This window comes from Taeniopygia guttata, chromosome 3 (genome assembly GCF_048771995.1).
Source record: "Taeniopygia guttata chromosome 3, bTaeGut7.mat, whole genome shotgun sequence".
Lineage (NCBI taxonomy): Eukaryota > Metazoa > Chordata > Aves > Passeriformes > Estrildidae > Taeniopygia > Taeniopygia guttata.
In genome coordinates, this window is record NC_133027.1 from 76902300 (window position 1) to 76925583 (window position 23284).

The 23284-nt window shown below is 34.6% G+C and overlaps 1 protein-coding gene across 28 annotated transcripts in view; it reads right to left on the reverse strand.

Annotated features, from left to right (window-relative positions):
* The window catches only part of QKI (QKI, KH domain containing RNA binding), a 478774-nt gene that overhangs the window by 411538 nt on the left and 43952 nt on the right, over positions 1–23284 (reverse strand). For 27 of the 28 annotated variants that reach the window (XR_012054688.1, XR_012054691.1, XR_012054692.1 and 24 more), the window contains exon 3: positions 4445–4561. The exons of the other annotated variant lie outside the window; for it this stretch is intronic. Coding sequence is in view for 13 of the 27 variants with exons in the window: in XM_030269589.4 (XP_030125449.1) it covers positions 4445–4561 (117 nt within the window). In the remaining 14 variants the exon portion in view is untranslated. The remainder of the gene's footprint in view (positions 1–4444; positions 4562–23284) is intronic. 28 annotated transcript variants of the gene reach the window in all.

The following is a 23284-nucleotide window of genomic DNA, read 5'->3' on the forward strand; positions in this document are numbered from 1 at the left end:
AGCTGCTGCTCCACAGTCTCAGTCAGTTTCCAGTAACTAGAGGAATTTTAATAAGCAGCATCCTTAAGATGGATGTTGATAAGGGATTCTGTTAGTTACAGTTATAAATGTAAAAGCAAGAATCTGACCTACCTCCAGAAACTTCACCAGCATTGTCAAAAAGGGATTTTTTTAAAAATAAAAGGACAGTCATTTTAGTCATGTATTATGAACATGAAATTGCTTTCACTTTCAAGTCCCTGTCCCCAACCATTTAAAGTATTTTCCCCCTAATATTCCTAAAGGTACTGCCAAAGAGTCAAAAGCCCACCTTTGCAACTAGCTACAAGATTTTTCAAAACTGCCATTCCAAACCAATATTTAACACAGACACGTGTGATTGTCAAACAGCCCTGGCATGCTTTCATTAGAGGCACGTGCTAGGGGCAACAGGCCTCAGCCTAGAAATTTATTCCCAGAACACAAGAACAATGATGCCTGGTCAGCCTTCCATTTTGAAACACAGAACAGATTCATTTCCTTGCACATGCTCAGTATCTTCCATTTCAACATGCACGTCAGCACCAGAACTCTGTGATTTGTTCACACATAGTACTTAACACAGAATATAAAAGCTAAGCATCTTATAATCAAGGTGGCAATAATAGGGGTTGCTCAACAAGACAGACAATGTATTATCCGATGTCACTAACATCACTTTATTAGCTAAACAGAATGTTTAAGCCTTTCCACTGGAAAACAAAGTTTACCAGATGATATTTCAAAGCCTAAAAGGTAAAAAAATTACAAATATTAACACTATACAGCATGTAAACTTAATAAAATATCCTGACAAGACAGATAAATTTTTCCCCTCCGATATTTTCCTCAAACTTTGTGCAGGTAACCAAGGACAGGGCTTTTCTAATTCCTTTTTAGCCATATGTCAAAACAGAAAAATTGAGAGTTTATAGAAATGAATTATCTATTTACTATAACAACTCTACACAAGTCAGAGGTCAAGACCAGTACTAAATGAGAGCATGTCTTTCATGAAACCTCATGTTTCTGCTTGCAAGGTGAACAGAATTGCAGGAACAAGTAAGCTGGAACAAGTAGGTCAAAAACCATAAATCAGTTCAAATCATCTAATACAGAGTGAAGTGCTACAGACTTAAAGCTGACACAGAGGACGAAGACACAGAGTTCTTAAAATTTAGAACTGTATAACTGCTTGCCCTTCTATTTGAAACTAGCAATTGTAAGAAAAAAATTCTGTATATCATGAGATGGCTTCCTTGTGAAGTAAAAATGAATTATGGTCTCTCATCACACACTGTTGTAGGGGAGATTCTTGTCTAAAAGTAGAAAGAAATGGAAAAAAACAAAGGCGTTGGCCAAGGCTGCCACAAGTCAGCAGCCTGATGCTGTTGGGCTTCACACCCCTCTCTAAATTGAGACACTGGCAGTGTGTTAAAGAGCACAGGGCTGACTCTCCATGGGCATGTCAATGCCTATTTTACAGAATTTTGTAAGACAAGGGAGATGCAAAAATATTGTTTCGCTTATCCATCATTCCACAATCTTCACTATACGCATTCTTTAAGTGGTGTGCAAGTTACTAGTTTTCTTCTCCACCTAATGAAAGGTGCACTCAGACTGAGCAAAACAATGCCTTGGTCTTAATAAAGTTACACATTCATTAGCTTTTGATGAAGGCCTGCAACCCTTTTCCCTTTCCTAATAATCTCCTTCAAGTACCCCTAGGCTCTAATCACAGTATGCTCAGTAATTAAGCTTTTGATTTTAAATTTGTTGAAAGCTGCCTACAGAGATATTTTGATTACCAGCTGAGCCTCAAATACAAACGAGCTGAGGATTTCCCTGCTTTCTGGGGGGAATCTGTCAGCAAGTTTCAAGATGTGATGCCAGTTCAAGTGTTTTGGCCACATGACAAGGATTCATTACTTCTTTCATAGTGTCACAGAGCAAAGCAAAATTCTCTGCAAAGCACATCTGGATGGTTTCTTTTCTAGCATGTCAGTCTTTGTATTTTCTCTCGGATTCTGCAACCACTAGCAAGGCAGCAAAAGTACATGGACAATTTATTTATTTAGCACCATGGAGCCGTCACCTAAGATTGACACTGCTTTAGTAATTATTCCTTCCCACAACTAATAAACTTTCTTTTATAATTAGCACTGGGAAATTGGTTTTCCAGGTATAAATTATACTTACAAAATACACCTGAAATATTAACCTGCATCTCTTATCTCTTCCAAATTTCAAAACTATTCAGTGAAAAAAATCTCAAATAGTGACTTTTCTAAATAACACTGACTCTAGAGAAAGGAAAGGGTTTTAAAAAAGAATTAGTGTATCCTAACCTGCCATGAAAAAAATAGTATTACTTCTGCATTTTATACTTTGATGTTCATTAGCATTTTGAAGTACAACCTGGAAAGAGAGAAACCATTTCAGAAAATGATAAAAGGTGGTTACCATTAAATGCACTGAAAGACTAGGGAGTTCATCTGTAAGTATAATTCATCAGGAAAAGAGGCAACAGTCAACAGAAAAAAGACTACTTGTGCCCCAGACTGACAGATGTCACTCATTACTTCTTTTGTCTCTGATCATCATGTCTTAAATCAGCTTCCAAATCTTTATTTTTACAAGAAACATCTTATTGGTGTGCATAATAACCAAGGATTATGAAATTCTTCCTACTTCATCAACAGGAGTATAGCACCAAAAAGTCTGCCCTGAAAATGTAAACTAATGACCAATACAAATCACCTCAGGAAAGCAAATTAACTGAAAATATTCAGAATGGATGGCATGAAAATCAGTTTTCTGAAGAAAATTATTTGGCACTCAACACTGGTTTACAGCCTATATCATACTGTTTGGTATACAAATACCTTATAATATGATACCATTCAAATATCTTTCATACTAACTGCAGTATTGTCTCATTAAATTATTAATGGTCAAGTACTTTATGTTTAAAAATTATGAAAGAACCCAACTTCGAAGTTGTAATAAGCATTCAAGACTGGATGAATTTCTAGTTTTTAATGTGCATGAGGTTTTATCTGATCTGCCATACTTGTCCTTGCTGAAGGTAGTTTTCTTTTCTTACTAAACTTAAATAGCTGACTCACTCAGACGGCCTCAGTTCTTCTAATCTTTTTCTTAAATACAAAACTCCAGTAACTCCCACTGCCTAATCTTCTGCGAATTATCAAAAATTAAATTTTTAGAAAAAAAATACATGGGGAATATGGGAAATCAGTTCAAAAATACTTCCCCAGAAATTAAACCTGACAAAGCTGTCTAGAGAGATGACTTCCCACAGGACAGGTCAGGTTTTGAAGCACAATGGTAGGAGGACACTACACCTAGCAGCCACCTGGAGATGGTCCTAGGAAACTTGGACACGGTGACTCTGCCTGAAGAGTGAACCTCCACCACCCTGTGATTCTCTAACCAATATTTCACAAACTCCAAAACCTACAACAATGGTAGAATAAGACAAAGGACACTGACAGTGTTCCAGCTGATTATGAAAACAAGAGACATTAAATGAAATTTGCAGGTAACACATTTATAAGCTTTGGGAAGGATGTTTAAATATGTTTAACTGGGTAGACACTAACTTTCTATTGTAATTGTTATGTACTACATATGTATCAATATAATGTATTATGTGGCTGATCATGTAAGGAAAAGATGGGGGGTTTCTCCTAAAAAAGAATCAAAAGAAATTGTATTTCTGGGAGCAAAGAGGAAATATTCAGAACTACAGTGGAGATGTTGGTGTAACTTCAGCAGCAGTAGCCAGAGATAGAGGGAAATAGCTAGAAAATAAACCTAGAAAAGCAGTTACCAGGAGAGCAACCTGACATTCAGGAAGGCTCTATTGTGCAGTTTGCCCATCCATATGGACAGAGCATGCATATTCCAGGACAAGGCAAGAACAGTCCTAATTACTTTGCAACTCCACCTGAACACAAACAAAACCAGAAACACAGTGCTTTTTGGTTCACTCACACAGAAGTGACTGCAAGAAATACATTCAACTTTTTTTTCCCAATCCATACTCCATGCACAAATCATTACTTTGGTAATTCAATACAAGAAAGTTATTAGTAAGACCTCTGAGGTTAACGGTTCTTTCCTAGAAAAATACATTTAACTTCAATTTTTACCTCTACCTTACGAAATGTGACACAATTCTAAGTTATTACTTAATACTTTATAATTGCTAGTTAGACTCCCAACTGCAGAATTATGGAGCATATACATTTTAGGACAGCCTGTGTTATTTACTAAGTCTGTGTAAGACACTAGATAACAAAAAAGCATAATAGTAAGACCACAAGAATGAGAGACATGAGCTTATCCTCCATTAGAAAACAAAATTATGCATCTGAAACTACACTGCCCTTTAAGACCTTACCTTCTTTTTGTCCCTCATTGAGCCCTTCCCTCGGACCATTATCTTGCATCCTGTTTCTGCCTCAAGCTGTTTAGCTGTTAGTCCTCTGGGCCCAAGGATTCTTCCAACAAAGTTAAACTGAAAGAAAAATAATAAATAATTTCTAAAAAAATCAAGTAAATAAAATTAGTTTAAAATTTAACAAGATGTATTTCTGTGTCTAAAAACATCAAGTATTTAATGGCTTAGGACACCACACTAAATGCCTGAGGTTGAAAAATGAGTTAGGTACTGTTTTCATACACTAAGTATCCATGTGTCCCCAACTCTGGGGATACAAGTCTCAGGTGGAACTAGGTCTTTTAGACATAACATCAGGTAGTCTACATCAGCAGCAGTTCCTAATTTCCTCCTCATTAAGCTGTACAAGCTCTTACAGAAAATCCAAACTGCTCTCCCTCACCACTAAGGTGTCCAGCCATGCTCATCCATAGGTCAACAAGGTGCACCATGGCAAGGAGAAATAGCATTTCCTTCAGAAAAAAACCAAATGAGGGCTTCCTACATGTTTATTTTAGGATTCATGGGCAACATTTCTTAAAAATATGGTATTGTCATATTTACACACACATACATATATAAAATATCTGTATACACAAAAATTTATGTGTCTATACAGACACAACAAAAGCACATCATTTTTTGTAAGCTGCATCCTTTATTTAGTTGTACATGCAAATAAAGCAAGCATTTCATGTTTAATTGGCTGACTTCAGCAGACAGCCCCCCGCCTACAGTAATACCACCATTTAGCCATACATAACATTATTTCCTAGTTATTTTCAAGAGCTTTTTCCCTTTCATTATTTTCAACCACACATTCTGAAAATTATGACATAAATAAAAAAAAGCACTAAGTGATGGCAGCATTGGGAACACAGAGCAGTACTCTGTGACAACTGCAGTGCAAAGATGAAGCACCAGCTCAAATGAGAGATAAACTAAGAAATTTCAGATTGAACATTAAATTCAAAGAAGAAATTAAAAGAACAGAAACTCTGCTGTAACATTCTGCTCTGGATATTTTAGATCCCGGTAAAGAAAGTTATTCAATGGAATTGTGAAGAAGTTGTTGGCTTTCATTTCCTCAGCTAATTAAAACTGGGCTTGAGTACTAAAACTCAATGTATTTGAAATTCTTATGAAACTGAAAAGACCAGAAATGATTTAGAAGTAAGCAGAAATTATGAACACAAGCAAATTAAAGTTCTTTAAGAAAATTAACAGTATTTCACAGCAGCTAAACTATTCTGGGAATATACAGTCCCAAAGTTATTTAGTATTGCAAGCTCAGAAAACAAAGACATATTATGAAGTCTGAATCAGGGGAGGTGACGGAGTGTGTAGTTAAGACAAAAGGAATTTGTGAACACATACAGAAACTGAATCATAAGAAATTAAAGAAACATTCATTAAGCCTTCATAAAGCAATGAACTAGCTAAAAGTAACAAAATTCAGCTGTGAAATATTATTAAAATCTTACATGTCACACATTTTGTGTTGAGTAGCAAAACTGTACCATTGTTTTACATGAACACTATTTTACTTGCTTTTCTCCACAACTACACTTCTGCACACTAAAACTTTAGATATCCATGCCATTTCACTGACAAAGCTAATATTGCAAAGCTGATTTGAAATCAATATTGAACCACACACATGCTGACTATTGATATATTCTCAATCTCCCAAGAAAAACAGCAGTCTCTAATGTTTCATTAATTTGGATCATGAGTAAAAGAATAATCAATAACATACTTCGGATTAAAAAAATAAATATAACTATACAAAATACAAAGGGAAAAAGGGAGGAATCTGTATTACCCTGAAACTTGCAACTTTATTGATGTTGTCTGAACATTATTTAGAATTTCTAGCTGAGAAATCACATACTTAAAACTGCAATACAATCTGTGTTAAATATTAAACCAGTTCCTTTACCAGTTACTCTCAGGATATGTTCCTTTTAAAGAGCCTTCATAAATTGTTCCAAGGCAGCTCAACCCCGCCTTTTCTTTCCAAATTGTACACATTAACACATGTAGTCTTTTTGTATAGCTGGTCCTTCCTAACAGCTACCTGTTCTCATTGCCTCTCTTGGGTCCTACAATTTGATCATATCTAACAGCACAATGCCTAGACAAGGTAATACTTCTACTGAAATCTTAACAATGTTAAGTTACTCAGAACAATTATACCTTATAAACCACATTCTTATCAACACATCCCAGGTTGTTTCTTTCTCTCCCTCAAAAATTCAGTTATGTTTGTTTCAACATCCATTGTCCCCAAATACTCCTCTCCATTACCTCAGCCTTGATCCTGCCCCCTGGTTTTATATTCATATGAAACTTTTATGCCCCCCTACAAAAGCATATTGCTCTGCATTTGTATAATGAATTTCATGTTGTTGACTTCAGGCAGAGTAATTTTAAGACAGAATTAAAATTCAAAATTGAGTTTAAAAGCATTTGATAATGACCTAATTACTTTCTAAGCATACTTTCTATCCTACCAACCAAATTTTCTTCAATGTTAGAGATAAAAGATGAAGGAGAACGGTGCAGGACCCCACCCGAGTTGCAGTCTTAATCAGTCATCAGTAATGAATTATCATAGATTAAGCCAAGTATTGCTTTAACAAATTATCCCCTACCTTTTGTACCAATGTATTACTGTCAGTATTCAGTTCCTCAGACAGCCATCCTCAAAGTCCAACCTCAGAACTCATAGAAAAGCATAATTCAGACTTTTGTTGGAAAGACAGAGCAGTGACCAGCAGGACCACAACTCAGGAACACAGAGTAAGCTTTCAAGTTAGACAGTTTTGTCAGAATCCAGTTGTACCTGCAGCTACCGCTTCTCTTACCTCTCAGGCCAACTACACTATCAAAAAGAACTATCAGAACAAGACATCTGACAAATTCAGAAGACCATTCTTAACATCTAACTCTACTTCTTGTGCTCTTTGTCTTATATTGTCACCCAAACACACTCATCACTGCATTGTGTTTCTCTATAAATAACACACCTATGTTCTGGAATACTTCTTGTTCTAACATTTGTACAGATACAAAGCTAAGAATATTTCCCTTTGCTTTCCTGGAGTGTTTCTCACTTTGCATTTGGGTACTGTAGGATTCCCCTCACCTCCAGCGAATTCAGAAATCAATTTGACCAATTTAAGGCTGCACTGCTTTGAAGGTTAGCCTCACACAGGTTGAAAAGTGAGATTATGTTAAAAATTAAGCAGAAGTGGATAAAGCTAAGATTAACTGCTTCTACAACACAGAAAAAGCAATCAAACGAAGTCAGTCTCTCCTTCCACAACAATTAGTATCTCCCTACACGCAATATATTTGCATATGAAAAAATTTCACTAGTAGTATTTCACAATTGTTTTCCTGAGTTTTATTTTCACGTGCTTAAATCTTCCTCAACTGAAAACCAGAACTAAAGAAACAACCTCCAGAAAACGGTGACACACAAACACAAGAACATCCTAAAAGCCAAAAATTACTAGTGTTAAGTGGAGCTCAGGTGCTGAAGTTCTAACCAGTTATACCCATTGTTGCTCTCCCTCTGCCTGTCTCTCTGCATCATCACCCTCACATTCCCTTAGTTTGCTAAATTTTCATATTTGAAGTTTTCAGCATGTACAAAACACTATTGGATCTTGCTGGCGTGTAAGACAGTTGTTGCCTTTTTTTGAGATGTCCAAAATACACACCCTTAAAGAAAAGAGAACAGAGACAGCATATCTGGGGAGACTGCACATGAGGATCTTTGTTACTTGGTGTTTAAGCGGGAAAAAATGTATTGGGGAAAAAAGCTGCTCCAAATCCTAATATTTCTACCTACTCTAGGATATTAATAATTATTCTGCAGTAACTGATGCTCCCAAGAGTCAACAAAATTTCCATGTGATGACCCTACCTAGCAAGTCAACTGCATAAGAAACCCCGTAATAAAAACATCTTCTATTCCCTACACACAGAACAACTATTTCCTAAGCAGACTAGGTGTTTTTATAGTCTGCACCATTCCCCACACCCAGAACAAAAGTAGTAAAGAAAAGTAAGAATGAACCTTTACAAAGACTCAGAGCTGTTGATTAATAAGAGACTACAAAAAAGTGTGTCTGGTTTTTACAGTATGGGAAATGCAGTGTTTAAGGATCTTTCCATGCATGTTAAAATCTGAGGAACTTCAGGCAGACAAGTAGTACTAAATTTCGTACTTCTATTGTGACTTATGTGTTTTCCTTTGAAATACGAAAATAATATGTGGCAAGAACTAATTTAGCTTACAAAAAAAATTCTTTACTTCATTAAGGGAAATGAATTTCAAAAAATCCAATTTGATTGAAATACCCAAATCTAGCAAGAAAGAACATAAATGCATGCATTTGATCAAACAATTATTTAACTCAATTAAAAACTCATTTATTCTACCATCTTATTAGCAAATGTTCCAGTGACTTACTAAACATTGATTTTGCAGAGTCAGTTACTCATCACTGGAAAAAAAAAAAACAAACAAAATAAGCTATTCTTCAAGTCTATTTCAACTTAATGAAATCAAGTAAAGTTTTAAAAAGCTTTTATGTTCTTAGGTACAATGTGTATGAGTACTTTCATACCCAGCCTAAACATTATTTTAAGTCAAATCTCAAGAAAAACTCAGTAGTTCCTCGTTACAACAAAACCAAAAGATGCTTTACCTTTCATGCTGACTTTAAACATACTTTAAGATAAAATAAGCAACTAAACTCAGAAAAACATTATAAACACACAAAAAAGGAGCCCTTTCCCTACTAATGATTCACAGCAAAAGCTTAACAATGTATCTATGTTTCTGGTAATCCAACATTTGGTTTCACCCTCTGATCCCCAGAAAAACTACATAAATTCCATTATTTCCTTTAAAAAAACCCCACTGTAATTACTACAACTGAGTACTTGTAACCATAACTGTCCACTCTTGATGATGTAATTTAATTCTTAACCTCTGGCAGAAAGCAGCTTCAGTATAGTTATGTCATACATGGAAACAAGGTCTCCATTTTGAGCCTACCTTTACATATAATTTTCTTTTTTTTTTTTTTTTAATTGTAACAGGACAAACATTTCAGACATCTCAATCAGTTCATGAGCAGCCTTGCCTACCCTTATCCATATTTTCCCAGTTTTGTTTTATAGCCTAGTTAAATGTGAGACATAACTATCAGCTAAAAGTGGATTTTCATGAAGACAGAAAATGATACCTTATTTCAGGCTTCTCCATGGTCAAATCAGTTTTCAAATTGCATATGGATACATTAAGCAAACTAAAGAATCCCAAGACTGTGGTTTAAAGTGTCCTGGTGGTTAGTTTGCTTTTTGAAGACATCGGGAGCAACATTTCCTGCTCATTTCACTGTTATATGATTTTCCACACCAAATAAAAAGCATCTGAAGACCAGGACTCAGTGTGGTTCAGTGGTTAAAATATGTCATGGTTAAGAAGCAATTGAAAATTGGATGCTATAATGGAGAACATCTGGTAATTTTATCTTAAGCAGCAATGCTGACAGTCAGTTTAGCCACTTCAGAAGAAACTTTCTATGTCTTCAAATTGCAGCAGTCATACTCCAAGACCATTTAGGAGGTAACTTAATCTGACAGCCACAGGCCAGAATGCCAACCCTGGAAATGGAGTAATGAAGAGACATAAAGAAACTGCAAGACAACAAATGCATTGAAAACAAAGCATGATGAATGTGTGCAGCACTCACAGTGGTGTTTGTTTAATGTGAGTACTCTTTTTGAGCAAGATAAACGTTACTCCAAGGATCAATACATTTCTTAAAGATACAATTAAATTCAAGTATGTATTTTCATGTATGTTTTTTGCAAAGGAAATCAGCTAATGCATTTAATTGTAACATTTATACACAAATTTGAAATACTATAGCAGAAGATAAAAAATAGCACTATGCTGACAAAAGAAATACAAGAATGGACACTGAATCCAATAAAGCTTTCATTGACCCACCAAAATTAGCAAATTTAGGTTTCATTTTTATATTCTTATTTTTAGAGGAATATTTGTTTATGATACTGGGTAATACAGTTATTTTTCTGCATTTCATAGAAAATCTTGCATTGCTCTCAGATGACTCAGACAATAAAAAAAAAAAATCAGATACATATGGCTGATTTGATTTTTTGAAAGCCTCTAACTTGAAACAAGTATAAAACCACTTGAGGTATTAGAAAACAAAATACGGCATATTAAACCTTAAGATTGCATACTTTCAGTTAGGTAGTTTAGTGTTTAATAAAGAAAAAAAACTTGTAGAATAAAATTATAGATAGGCACCTTTGAGAATGAATTTCTGAGGAAGTAATATGAAACATTTTATAGGAAAAAAAGAAATGACAAATGGGTAATTTACCCTGCCTTACACTGCATATGCTTTCCAGCAATAACATTTTCCAATATTTATTCCATTAGTATATCAAGACCATATAACCGCTTCCACAACAACAACTTTGATAAAAAAATTGGCTTTTGGTTGTTGCTTTTTGGGTTTTTTGTTGCTTCAGGTTTTTTTTTTCTGGGGGAGGGTGTTTGGTTAGTTGGGCTTTTTTTACAAGCACAGCTGTAGTGATGTGTATTTCTGTATATGTGAGTGTACAAGCGCATACACATACTGTTAAGAAAATTAGCATTTACACCTGTACACATGTAACTGGCCAGTAAAATAGCAGTTATGGATTAAATATGTAACCTTTCAGTTAACATTTACAGTCCCCACCTTCTTCTTTCAGTAAAAATTCTTTGAATACTTGCAACTGTTGCCACTATCTCATCCCATACAGAAGATGGTACCACTACATTTTTTGATAGGTTGGGATTAACAGAACAGAAAGTTTCTTTTTCCATAATGACAAAACCTCAGATATGCTTTTTAAAGTATTTTCAGTGATTCAACGCCACACTTATATCAACAGCAAACAGCTACACAGCTTTTGTTGAAGCAGTAAGAACTACTATCAAATAAAAACAAGTGCATCCCATACTCAGTGACCACATTATAGATTAACCAAAAGCAAAGAAGGGCAAGTTCATATAAACAGCCACTTGTATATATTTCAGAAATCAAAAGGGAAAAGTATAATGTTTCAAGAATAATGCTGAAATTGTGAAATCTTTCACTGACTGTATTAACACGTAGTTTGAGGATTAAATGTCCCCCAGCCCAATTTGGCAAGTGTGTAACATAGTTAAGAAAAACAGATTATCTGATGAGATTTTAAAGGAAGCAGAGGCTGAAGCAGATGGTATTATCATTGTCAACACAGTGAACACAGACAATAGTAACCACATTTAGAAGTTAATTTTTACATACAAACTAACTTTAGGTACTTGTTAAACTGCTAGTGACAACATGTGACGCTGTTTCCCCAAGGATCTACCAAACCCACCTACTATTAGTAATAGAAGAGTTGCTGCAGACAATGCATGAGAAACATTCTCTCCATTCCTAAACATGGCACATTTTCTAAGCAAAATAACCAAGTAAAGGCTAAAGTACACATGTAGTGAATATCAGTATGACACATATAATCTGCTTATGTCAAATACATCCCTTTACATGTGCTGTGTGTATCTGATATATACTATTCTAATACTGTAGTCAAAGTTAAATGAGAACTATTGAAGCATTTAAGTGATGAAATTAATTAGTAAATTAGAAATCCTGTGCTGTAAGCAATTTATATATACAAATTACCATTAAATAATCTCTTCATAACTTAAACAGAAAAATAAAACCTTTAAGGTACTAAAAAACAAAATTCAGAATATCAATTTTCAGAAAATCTGTCATATTTTCAATTAGGTACTATTGTGCTAGATAAACAAAATCAAAACATCCAGCACATCTGTTGAACTACCTCTGAGATGAGTTCATGTGTGAGCAATTTAACCCCCAACATTAAAAAAAAGGGTCACTACAGCTAAAATATATAATGCAGCTCCAATTCTCTAAAATTTGAATGGTAACAGAACAACATCTTAGAAAGGAGATAATGAAAAGATCTTTTTTTCTTTTCCCTAGTGTATGAAATGACTAAGAATAATTTTCAATACATATTTAATGCACTCAGACTAGTTCCATATTTATTTAGTACACTGCATACATTTTTAACTAAGATTATAGGGTACGGGGCTTTTTGGTTTTTTGGGGGTTTTTTTTGGTGGTTCTAGTTCAGATACCATAATCACTTTTCAACATCAAAGTCAGATAGTAACTTGTCTTGTTATGGGAAAGAACTGATAATTACGGTGGGAGTAAGGCCAGCTTGGTCTAGTTCAAAAACATCTGTAAAACGTGTATTAATGCAAAAACTAAGGATATGAACATAATTGTAATACACTACTAAAACACAGTATTTGTGCGGCAGGAGAAAGAAGTTAACATTCAGTGTTTTGAAGTCTGATATACTATACAAAAATTATCAGCATCTGGAAGAAAATGAAAAGAACACATTAGTGCAAAGGTTTTGCCTATTATTCATTGCAGAGGTTCCAATGAAAAATGCAGTTACTAAGAGAGGAAATGAGTTCTCTGCATACAAATACCTGTATCTATTACTCATTCCCAGAACTACATTTAAGTATTACATAATGCAGTTAGTGTAGGAGTAATTTTGTTAACATGTTAAATTCCTTTGAATTACATTATATTTAACTGGGTTTTTAAGCACAGCTTCTTCAACCAATTAGAACAGTACAGAGTCTATGAGATGTCCAGAAAGGAAAAAGATCTCCAGAAACTTTATCAAATTTATTGGTATGCACTATGTGGAGCAGGAGAGAAAAACTTCAATCTCTCTTCTAAGTACTGGGGTATTTCTGTTTCATGGCATGCATGAGTCAGTCTGCCTCAATGCTGTTTAACTTCTAATTCACCTCATCTAGAAAGCTGGTGCTATTAGCACAATTCAAACGCTGAATTGTCCACATTATATTCAGAACCGAATAAAATCTCTTGAATGAACACACACATGCTGCACATCGGCTGGCTCACAAAAAATGAACATGGTATTTGGCATTCACTGGACAGTCAGTAAACAGACCCCACCCACGCAGACTCCACGCACCATCTTTAATAAGAAATGCTGATAGAAACTGATCTATGTTTTCCAGTAAAACTTCATTAAGAAGACAGTAAACAATCAGTGATGAAGAGCAGCACCTTGCTCTCGCTGTCGGATTAAGATATGCTGCCTTCCCTTCTTGGATATAAGCAATACGTGTTTAATGGTTTAAAGGATGGATTACCAAAACAAGCATTTTGGTCTACCTTAAAAATTACTCATCTATTATTTCTTACTGGTGATATTTTCTAAATAACATTAAACACAGGTGGTACACTAAATTAGAACTTTCAGTGTTTATAACATGACAGATCAGGATTTGTTTCAATTTAAGATTTTGTCACTCTAGTAGTTCTGTTATTTACGCGAATCACAAGTATTAAATTTTCAAAGGGTGACCCTGAGTCCTATTCAACAATTAAATTCTCTTTGCTAGTACCTGTGTTCTGGCACTGCAACATTATTTAACAAATGGAATATAACTTCCAGTTGTGTTCTGGAATGTGCCAAAATAAACAACACACCATATAATTTCAGATAGAAAATTAAAGTTATATTAACTGGGTGATGAATTTGAATAGAATTATTGCTTGCTACAATAAAAACTAAATTGTTTTTTATGAAGCACCACCATACAATTAAAGTCTCAACACCACAGCAATATAACCACCATCTTAAAAATAAAAATATCAACTTACTGCATTTTATAAAATCATAGAACAGTTAGGGTTGGAAGGAAACTTGAAGATCATATAATTCCAAACTCCTGTCAGGCACAGGGACACATTCCACCAGACCAGGCTGCTCAGAGCTCCATCCAACTTGGCCTTGAACACTTCCAGGGATGGAGCATTCACAGCTTCTCTGGGCAACCTGTTCCACTGTCTCACCACCCTAAGGGTGAGGCATTTCTTCCTAACATCTAATTTAATTCTACCCTCTTTCAGTTTAAATCAATTCCCCCTTGACCATCTAAAAGACCCTCTCCAGCTTTCTTATAGGGTCCCTTCAGGTCCTGTAAGGGTGCCACAATTTACATACTGTGATTTCCAATAATAGCTTTGTTGGTAGAGTTGACTTGCCCATTACAGATTATTCGCATTTGTTCCTGACTGAGCAGAATATCAGCCACTGATACAGTGATCATTCAAAAAGCTCAGAATCTTTCTGATCACTGCAGCTGTAAACCAGTCAAACCAGATTATCCATGTGATGTCAATAAAATATCATTTTTTATCCGCAGACCACATCATAATGCTTAAAATGCTCAAAAAAAACCCAAACAAACAACAAAAAAAACCCCACAAACCATTAAAAAGTATAGCTAGGATTTAGCATGAATTACTAAATCCTTTAAATCCACATCATTCACCTCTAATAACCTCTGCTGAAGGCTTTGAGAGCATGTTTAACTGACAAACAGCTTTACAAGCTTCATGTAACTACATTAATACATTACACCAGATCTATAAAAAAATGAAATAAATAAAATAAAAATCAGGCTAGCTTTCCAAGTCATTTTAATAATGGTAATACAGCTTTCTTGATTAAAGAACAAAGACATCTCAAAGCACAGATTAAAAGATAAAATAAACCAAAAGTAATACAACTTTTTTTCTCCAAATTCTAAACTTGCAGTTTAAAGGAAGATTTGGTAAATGAAAATTAAATACATGGTGTTGTTTCTGTTAGATATTGAAAATGTTCAATGAAATATAATGATAGCTAGATATTTATCTAAATAAACTTCATTTTTACCACTGAAATTCTAATTAATCTGACAGAACCATCTGAGTAGCTACACCTAGTTGGCTGAATGCATTACAATTAATTAGAGAAGCCAAGACAGTTTTCATTCATCACCTCTTTGAAATAGGCATCTGTCAGAACTCATCATCAAAACATAGTCATAAGAATTCAGGACGTAGTAATTTCTATATATACAAAACTCAGTATCTTCAAAATGTTATCTAGGATGCCAACTTAATTATCATCCATTGAAACAACACTGAACCACTAACATAGTCTTCCTGGAAAATATATTTTCAGCTCCTCTGGGCAGAAGATTCCAATTTATTTTTCAAACACAATTTATACACGTGTTATCACAGGTGCAAAAAGAATACTTTTTATGTTAACACAGCTGTAGTACGTTTAATCTCAAAGGCATTGTTTCCCAAGACTAGCTGCTAAAGAGCTAACATAATTTCTTCAGCAATTCTTTGAACATCAGTCTATGTAACAACATACCAAAAGCTTGGTATCCTAATCTTCTAGATCTGGCAAATTACCATAGCTAATAAATTCTTTTTTTGATTTCATTTTCTAAATACTAACCTAAGATGTAAACATTTATGCCAAGAAATTTACCATTCAGTTCAAAATCAAGTGAATACTAAGAAGCTTTACTGTCCAAGGATTGAATAACAAATCTTTTTTCATTTTCCTGTGGAAAAATTACACCTTCACCATATATTTTTGGCAATAAGATAATGGAAACTTCAGATGGAAGGCAGAAAGCAATCCAAGTCTAAAGGGAAAGCTATGTTTTTTGAAAATGAATATGACTTTACATTGTATCATCAAAGAATAAAGACATTTCAAAACACTGAAGATGTTGCATGCCCTAAGTTCCTTTCAGGAGAAGCAGTGGAAATCAGACAACAGACTAGAAAGGTAGAATCAATTTAAGAATAACTCTTAAATTACTGACCTCTAACATAAAGCTGTAAAAGCTGTTTGCTTCTGTTCTTTACTGTGCAGAATGAAACAAACCCTTGGAAGAAAGCTAATACTATCAATAAACTACATTAGGTATATAGAAGAAATAAAGGCAAGTTTATTAGATTAGCTAAATTCTGTTGATATTTATTCTGATATTTTTGTATAATGTAACACATAGGTAATATTGGCATTGACCTAACCAAGGTACAGAATTCAAAATGAAGATCCACAAAGACCTGCTGTGCTAATTAAAAAAGGTAACCAGCACTTCAGAAACTGCATAATGTACTATACAGCTTCACAGCCATAAATCTCTCTATACAGAGGTACATAAAAAAGTCAATCTGCCTTAACACAATATATCAAACTCCCTGAGCAAAGCAGCTCAAATCTCTCTAATCTCTTTTACTCAAGGCCTGAAAATCTTATCTGGTGCATCATCCTGCTACATACAATCCACCTGAACTGAAGAGAAGAAAAACATACAAACACATAAACTAATGCAAGACTATCTCAAAATTATAGAAAAACACACTGCTAGTACTACTGTAACAAGCAGTAGGAATATATACTACCTAATAGGAAGAAAACCAGCTCTTAGCATTAAGACAAATGAGACCCAAGGATCACTGCTGCAGCCTTGTAAAAGCTGACACTAAGCTCCTCGGTCACACCTTGCTTCCACAAACACTCCAACAAACTTTAAAGAAGGGGACAGACCAACTCCCTGTAAGAGCAGAAGATCTGGAATTTCCTGATCTCTTCCCATCCTGTCATAGTATGCCACAGCACAAGGAACACTAAAAGCAAAAAGGGAAGGCTTTAACCTGTGTTACAGTCTCACATCTTTAGCCCACAGCTTCTTTCAGGGTGCTGGTGAAGCCAGGGTCAGAGTGCCACCAAAAGAGACACTCCCTTTGAGTACAGAAAAGGACAGAAAGGCTTCTTCACTGCCATTTTACTTGCTGAGGAGCCACAGATGAGGTTTTGCTCTTTGAGTCAGCTGTAAGACAGCGGTAACAAGCAAGTCTGGGTTCAAGGACCAAACAGGTTCTTGAGAAGAAACTGTAAAAACCTCAGACATGAAGCACCAGCAAAGAGTATCAAGCAGGACTAAGCTTTCGATTAAGGTGCTGTACTTATTTCAAGCTTACTTTCAAACAGCCTTCACTGCTAGAACTGGATGTAGTTGTAAGTTACATGTCAAATATTAAGCAATTAGACACAGATTTTTCCAAACATTAACTTGTAGTTTGAAAGTCTAGCAAACATAAAATCATATTTAAATCACATGGCACTTTTCTATCTTTCTAATAAAGATGGGGATTAAGATATATAAAGTTCATACCATTTGAGGACATTCATACTTTCATCTATTAGAAAAACAAGCATTTTTTTATTCTAAATTAAGCATTAAAATCCAAGATACTTCATTAAGTATCAATCTGTTTCCAAGAGTCCCATTATAGAGCAAGAAAACATCAAAAGTAAGTTATTGCAAAAACAACCTAACAAACTGCTGGGATCAAAAGTAAATAAGCAAATTTTTAAAGTAATTTTGTTCACACAACAAACTAAGCATTCATGCCTTTTTTACATTCAACAAGTCAAGTTTTAGAGTAGCTTTATAAAACTACTCATACCAAATTAAAAATTTAATGTTATTAATAAAAGCCCTCTGTCAAGATTTGTCCCTCCAAACTCTTTAACCTTCTCTGTCATTAGGGCTGACTGATAAGCCACCAGCTATTTTTTTTCTTCTCAGTGCTACAATGCATTCTGTTCCTTTTTAAGGCTAGTATACCCAAGCAACAAACAGCACAGCTTTAGCCAGCTGCTAGAATGTCACAAACCTATATATTTAGCTCCCATCTCATTTACTGCCATCCCTCAGTGTCAACCATTTAATGTCCCTTTTGCTCCAGCCTCCTGACATTCCTCACTGAGCTGACAACACTTCGGGCTGGATCAGCAGACAGAAGATACAAGAACACACAACAAAGCAGAGACCTTATCAGTTACCAGAGACAGAAGCCATGCCTTGTCAAGCACAGTCAAGCAAAAAGCCTTTTGGGTTTTGCTTCCCTCCCACGACTTCTGGACTAATTTTTAGTGTTTATAAATTGTGTTGGCATAAATAATACCTTTAGATCTTTACTGAAACAGCAAATTGTTCTTTTAGCATGTTTTTGCTTCACCTCTGTTTTTTCAATATTTCTTGTACATTATAATATAAACTAAAGTCACATTTCCTTTCCATTTATTATTGGTTTTAACTTTAACCTTTTTCTTCATAGCACAAGTTTAAAGAGAATCTTAACTGGATAGTTTCAATTCCTCTTCAAATAACTAAAATAATATCCCTCAAAATGATTTTTTAATGCTACATGTTCTGTTCATGTAAAAACACTAATCTAATTACTGTCGTATTTTGGAAATAATTGGATTTTAAATTGCTTAGAATTATCAACATAAGTGAGAAAGCTGTAAAGATAGAAAAATTAACAATTTCATGGTTTTAAAATGGGAATCTCTCTTATCATTAGATTCCCATTTGCAATTATTTAAAGGCCCACAGAACAGTTTGCTAGTTCCCTCCTTTAAGTGGTCATAAAAACCTTTAAACAGTAATTGAAAGATTGTTAACAGAAACTCTCTCAGGAAATCAGATCCTGGGAACAATCTAACAGTAGGCATGCTTAAGCGAGACAGTGAATAATCTGCTTCATCCTATTCACTAAGATGAGGTTTTCAGAACACTGACAAGACATCAGTTTCAATAACACAAGGAGATGAGTAAAAATTGTTCAATTCCATGCTCTACTTGGGAATCGTGACACATTTATCTAGAGAATTAACAAGTTGTGCTGTGTGTAAATCACTCTCCAAGCCTAACCATAGCATCCAGCAGTGCCCTCTAAGCCTCAGTTTACATCATTAAACTCATATTCCAGCAACAAAGGATCCTCAGGATATACAGTCCAACAACTAATTTCCATAATAATACCTTTTAATTAGATGTGACTACATATGACATTACCCAAGGCACTTAAAGCTGGCAATTTAGCTGTAGACTACTTCAATTTCTCAGTAATTAGAAGTGAGAAAGATACATTGAAGTTGGAGCACCATTTCAGATAGTGATACTATAGTTAAAAATACTAAGCAGAAACTGAATTCTTGTACTTAAGGGACACTACTCTCTTTTTTAATTTACCAGATAAATGCAGCTGGTTTTCCTCCTCTCAAAAGGAAAAACTGACTCCACAGAAACAGACTTTGAGGTTATACTCAAGTTTATGCAAAGAAGAGGTGCTCAGTAACCACTTCATTGTATTTTATTAGTTATTGAAACTTTAGACAAAGTTCTTCATCCCTTTAAGGCAACAGATTTTATGCTGAATTATTCAGTCTTTTTTAATTCTATCTTGCAAAACTGTATTTATTTGCCACCTTGAAGATGGGAAGGGAGGAAACACAGAAATTGCACACTTCCAAATCAGAAGACCTCAATGCAGCACTATATAAATAGCAATTACTATTTTTTCCTCCATAATAGCACTCTTTCATAAGCAAAGTTAAAAATAAAGCAGTAAAGCATCTCATCAAGCAACTAAACCCCGTGATAAAGATGCATGGTATTGTTCTGTGGGTAAAGATAGGCCTTACCAATTACCGCTGTGATGAAAGTTTCCATATTCAAGCAACGTACTTTGGGAAAAAATGCATTTTATCAAGCTTCTGAAGTGAGTGAGAAAGTAAGGTGTTTAACATTCCTAAACATAAACATGCTTTTCATTCATGTGACTGATTTTAATTGCTTAATTTAGCTGACTAAATTGTAATTTATAATCAGAACCAATATTAGATAATTTTTGTTTTGCTCCTTTAACTTTTACACACATTTGAGAATTGGTAACAACTGCAATCTCATTCATAGACTAGGAGCTCTATAGTGAAACAAACTGAAGTTTACAGATTCATAGGGGAAGGCGAATCAAAATTCTTACCTCATTTAAGACAAATCAAATTCTGAAGTACTTATTTCTATTGTTAAATATATTGAAAATACTTCCAGCATTTTACAAGCAGAACTATAACACCTGACTTTCTAAGTAAACATCATGCTTAGTCATAGCTTTATAAACAGTTTATACTACTTCACATTCATTAGGGGTTGATATACCAAAGGAGGTCTAGAATTTCATTCCATGAAAATACTGAAATACATCAGAGAAAGTAATTTTAAACTGTCATCAAAATAAAAGCAATCCCCCTTCCAAAATTTAGAAAAAAACCCAGTAGAATTATCTAACTGTAGAATTTCTCATTCTACTGCAGACCTCAAGTGATATACTTCAATCCAGTGTAAAAAAAAAGTAAGATTAGAAACTGTCAATGCCTATTTGCCTATTTGCTGTCATACAATTATTTTTTCTTAAAAAAAAAAAAGTTTCTCAGTGTTAACTGTATTTGAAGTGAAAAATTAAATTAGTAATTCCATTCACCTTCTGGAAATTAGTAATATTACAACAAGTCTTTCTTACATATTTACAGCTGCCATAATCATTAAACTTGTAAATTTCACACCTAAATCTGCAGAACAGGTCAGAAACACAGAAGATAGCTTAATATTTCCTTTAGTGTTTTAAGGTCTAATCTGCCTTCTTTACTCTAAATGACTTCTGCTAAAAGCTCATAGCAAACCTTAAGTCTCTGTTCTAACTCGAACAAGGCAATACATAAAAAGACAAATGAGTGAAAACTGAAAAGCACCAGAAATATTTTAAAAAGCCCACCTTGTTGGCAGAATTTAAGGGTACAAGCTCCAGAACAAAAGCACTACAGAGTTATGTGCTTCAGCCAGTATCAAGCACTAAGAGCAGCAGTATTACAGTCCAGTATACAGTGACAGCAGCACCTTTGGATAACAAGTCATATTGAATCTATTATCCTAAATATATACAATTACACTACTACTAAAAGAGCAGCTTATCAACAACTGCTACATTCAGGCTTAATTCCTAACTAACTTCTGTCTTTTACTCTGGGATTTTTAAGTAAGGAGATGGGTACTAACACTTCTTACAGTTCTGTGATGACCAACATCACTGCAGACGCTGCAACAGAAGAGGAACTACCTCATATTTATCACAGGAAAATCAGCAGAAGATAGTGTTATATCATAAGGCTTTGAGATGTACTTCAGGTTTACATGTCAGCCTACCTGTCAGTAGTGGCTTAGGATTTAGAGATATGTATGTTCCAGCCCCACCTATATTACAAAGCCAGAGTTTCACGTCTCTCTCCTGCTTTCAGCTTGCCCATCAGCTGACTCACAGAAAAAAGTGTAGTCCTTCACAAAGACTCAAAGGCCACTGTTTACAAATTTTCCAGTCTTAGGAGCAACATTTGCACTTGCGGATGAAAAAAGGATATACAAATTATTTGGGCTAGGAAAATTTGAAAAAAGCTAATGACATTGAAGCCCAAGATATACTATTTGAGCATTTGTGTTGAATGACATCAACTTTGCTTTACTTTTAATGCAAGTGACACTTATTTTTAAAAAAAGGTAATCAAATTTTCAACTAAGTTCAAATTATAAAATTCAAGCATAGGTCAAAAATTATGACCCAGACATTTAAGATGTTGACTTGAATAATATATTCATTATCATCAGTACTTAAATACATTCGCAATATAACAAAGGGTCATTTCCAGATGGAACGGCAATCCAGAGATACCTATTTAAATCACCATTCACATTTTTAGACCACCTGTACTTCATAGGAAAAAAAAATAATGTGGTAATCTGCTGCATATTTAAGACAACTTCAAATCACAATTTAATTGATAATCTTCCCAAAACAAGACAGGGCAGAGCCCTCAGTGTCCTCTGACACCACAGATCACAGTGTAAGCAACTAGAACAAACTCAAATTTTTGTGTCAGTATGTTCTGAGTGCTTATAAACCACACAACTGAGAGCTATTGATCAAGCTTACATTAGTACTCTAAAGAGACAGAAACCTTCTGAAAAAGCAGTAATCAACTTGAGCAACTGAAGTGTTAGGTGGATGAATGTACACGATTAGGACAGGTGCATGAGTTTTCCTGAAGAGAGGAAGTGCTATACAATATAACAAGAGAGAACTGAGTGCAAATAAGGTGGAAAAAAGTAACTGACTGTTCATCAAGTAAAATTACTTTTCTTAAAGTACTAAGCATATTGGAAAGAAAAAGAATTTATTCAGTTTCAAAGTAGTGCGGCACATTTCAAAAGGAATCAGTGCCTTCACAGAATTCACTGTTATTAACTGCTCTTAAAGAGAAAATAAACATATAAAAGCTTTGAACTATGAATTAATATTATGCCAAGTGACTGAAATTAAACAACAGTGTTCAACTAGTGTTTTTACTAGCATTACAAAACAGCAGAGACTAATTTCATAAATTGAGTAGATCCATACTACAATTGATGAATATCTATTAGCTACAGAAACCCGAATCTCCAATGCAGAGATACCGAGAAGCATTTGTGTTTTATTTTAAATCCAAAATTCCAAACCAAGGCAGGTAAATAACTATTCTCAAGCAATGAAACAAAACATGGAAAAAGGAAGGAAATGCCTAAAAGGAAAGTTTATTTCCGAAGCTGAATTTTTGTACACTCTTCCTCTCAAGACGACTCATATATAAGACATCCAAGTGACCAACATCAATGAAACACATACAAGGAACAAAACAGCTCTGTTCTTTTGAAATATGGAACAAATTCAGATCTGAAATGAATGCTATAGATGCAGTATTACACTGAAAACTTTTCCTTGACAAGTGATATACACTTTTAAACGTATTAGTAACTTCAGAAATAGCATAACATCAAAACAACACACCTGTTTAAAAAAACTCAACTATGTTGCT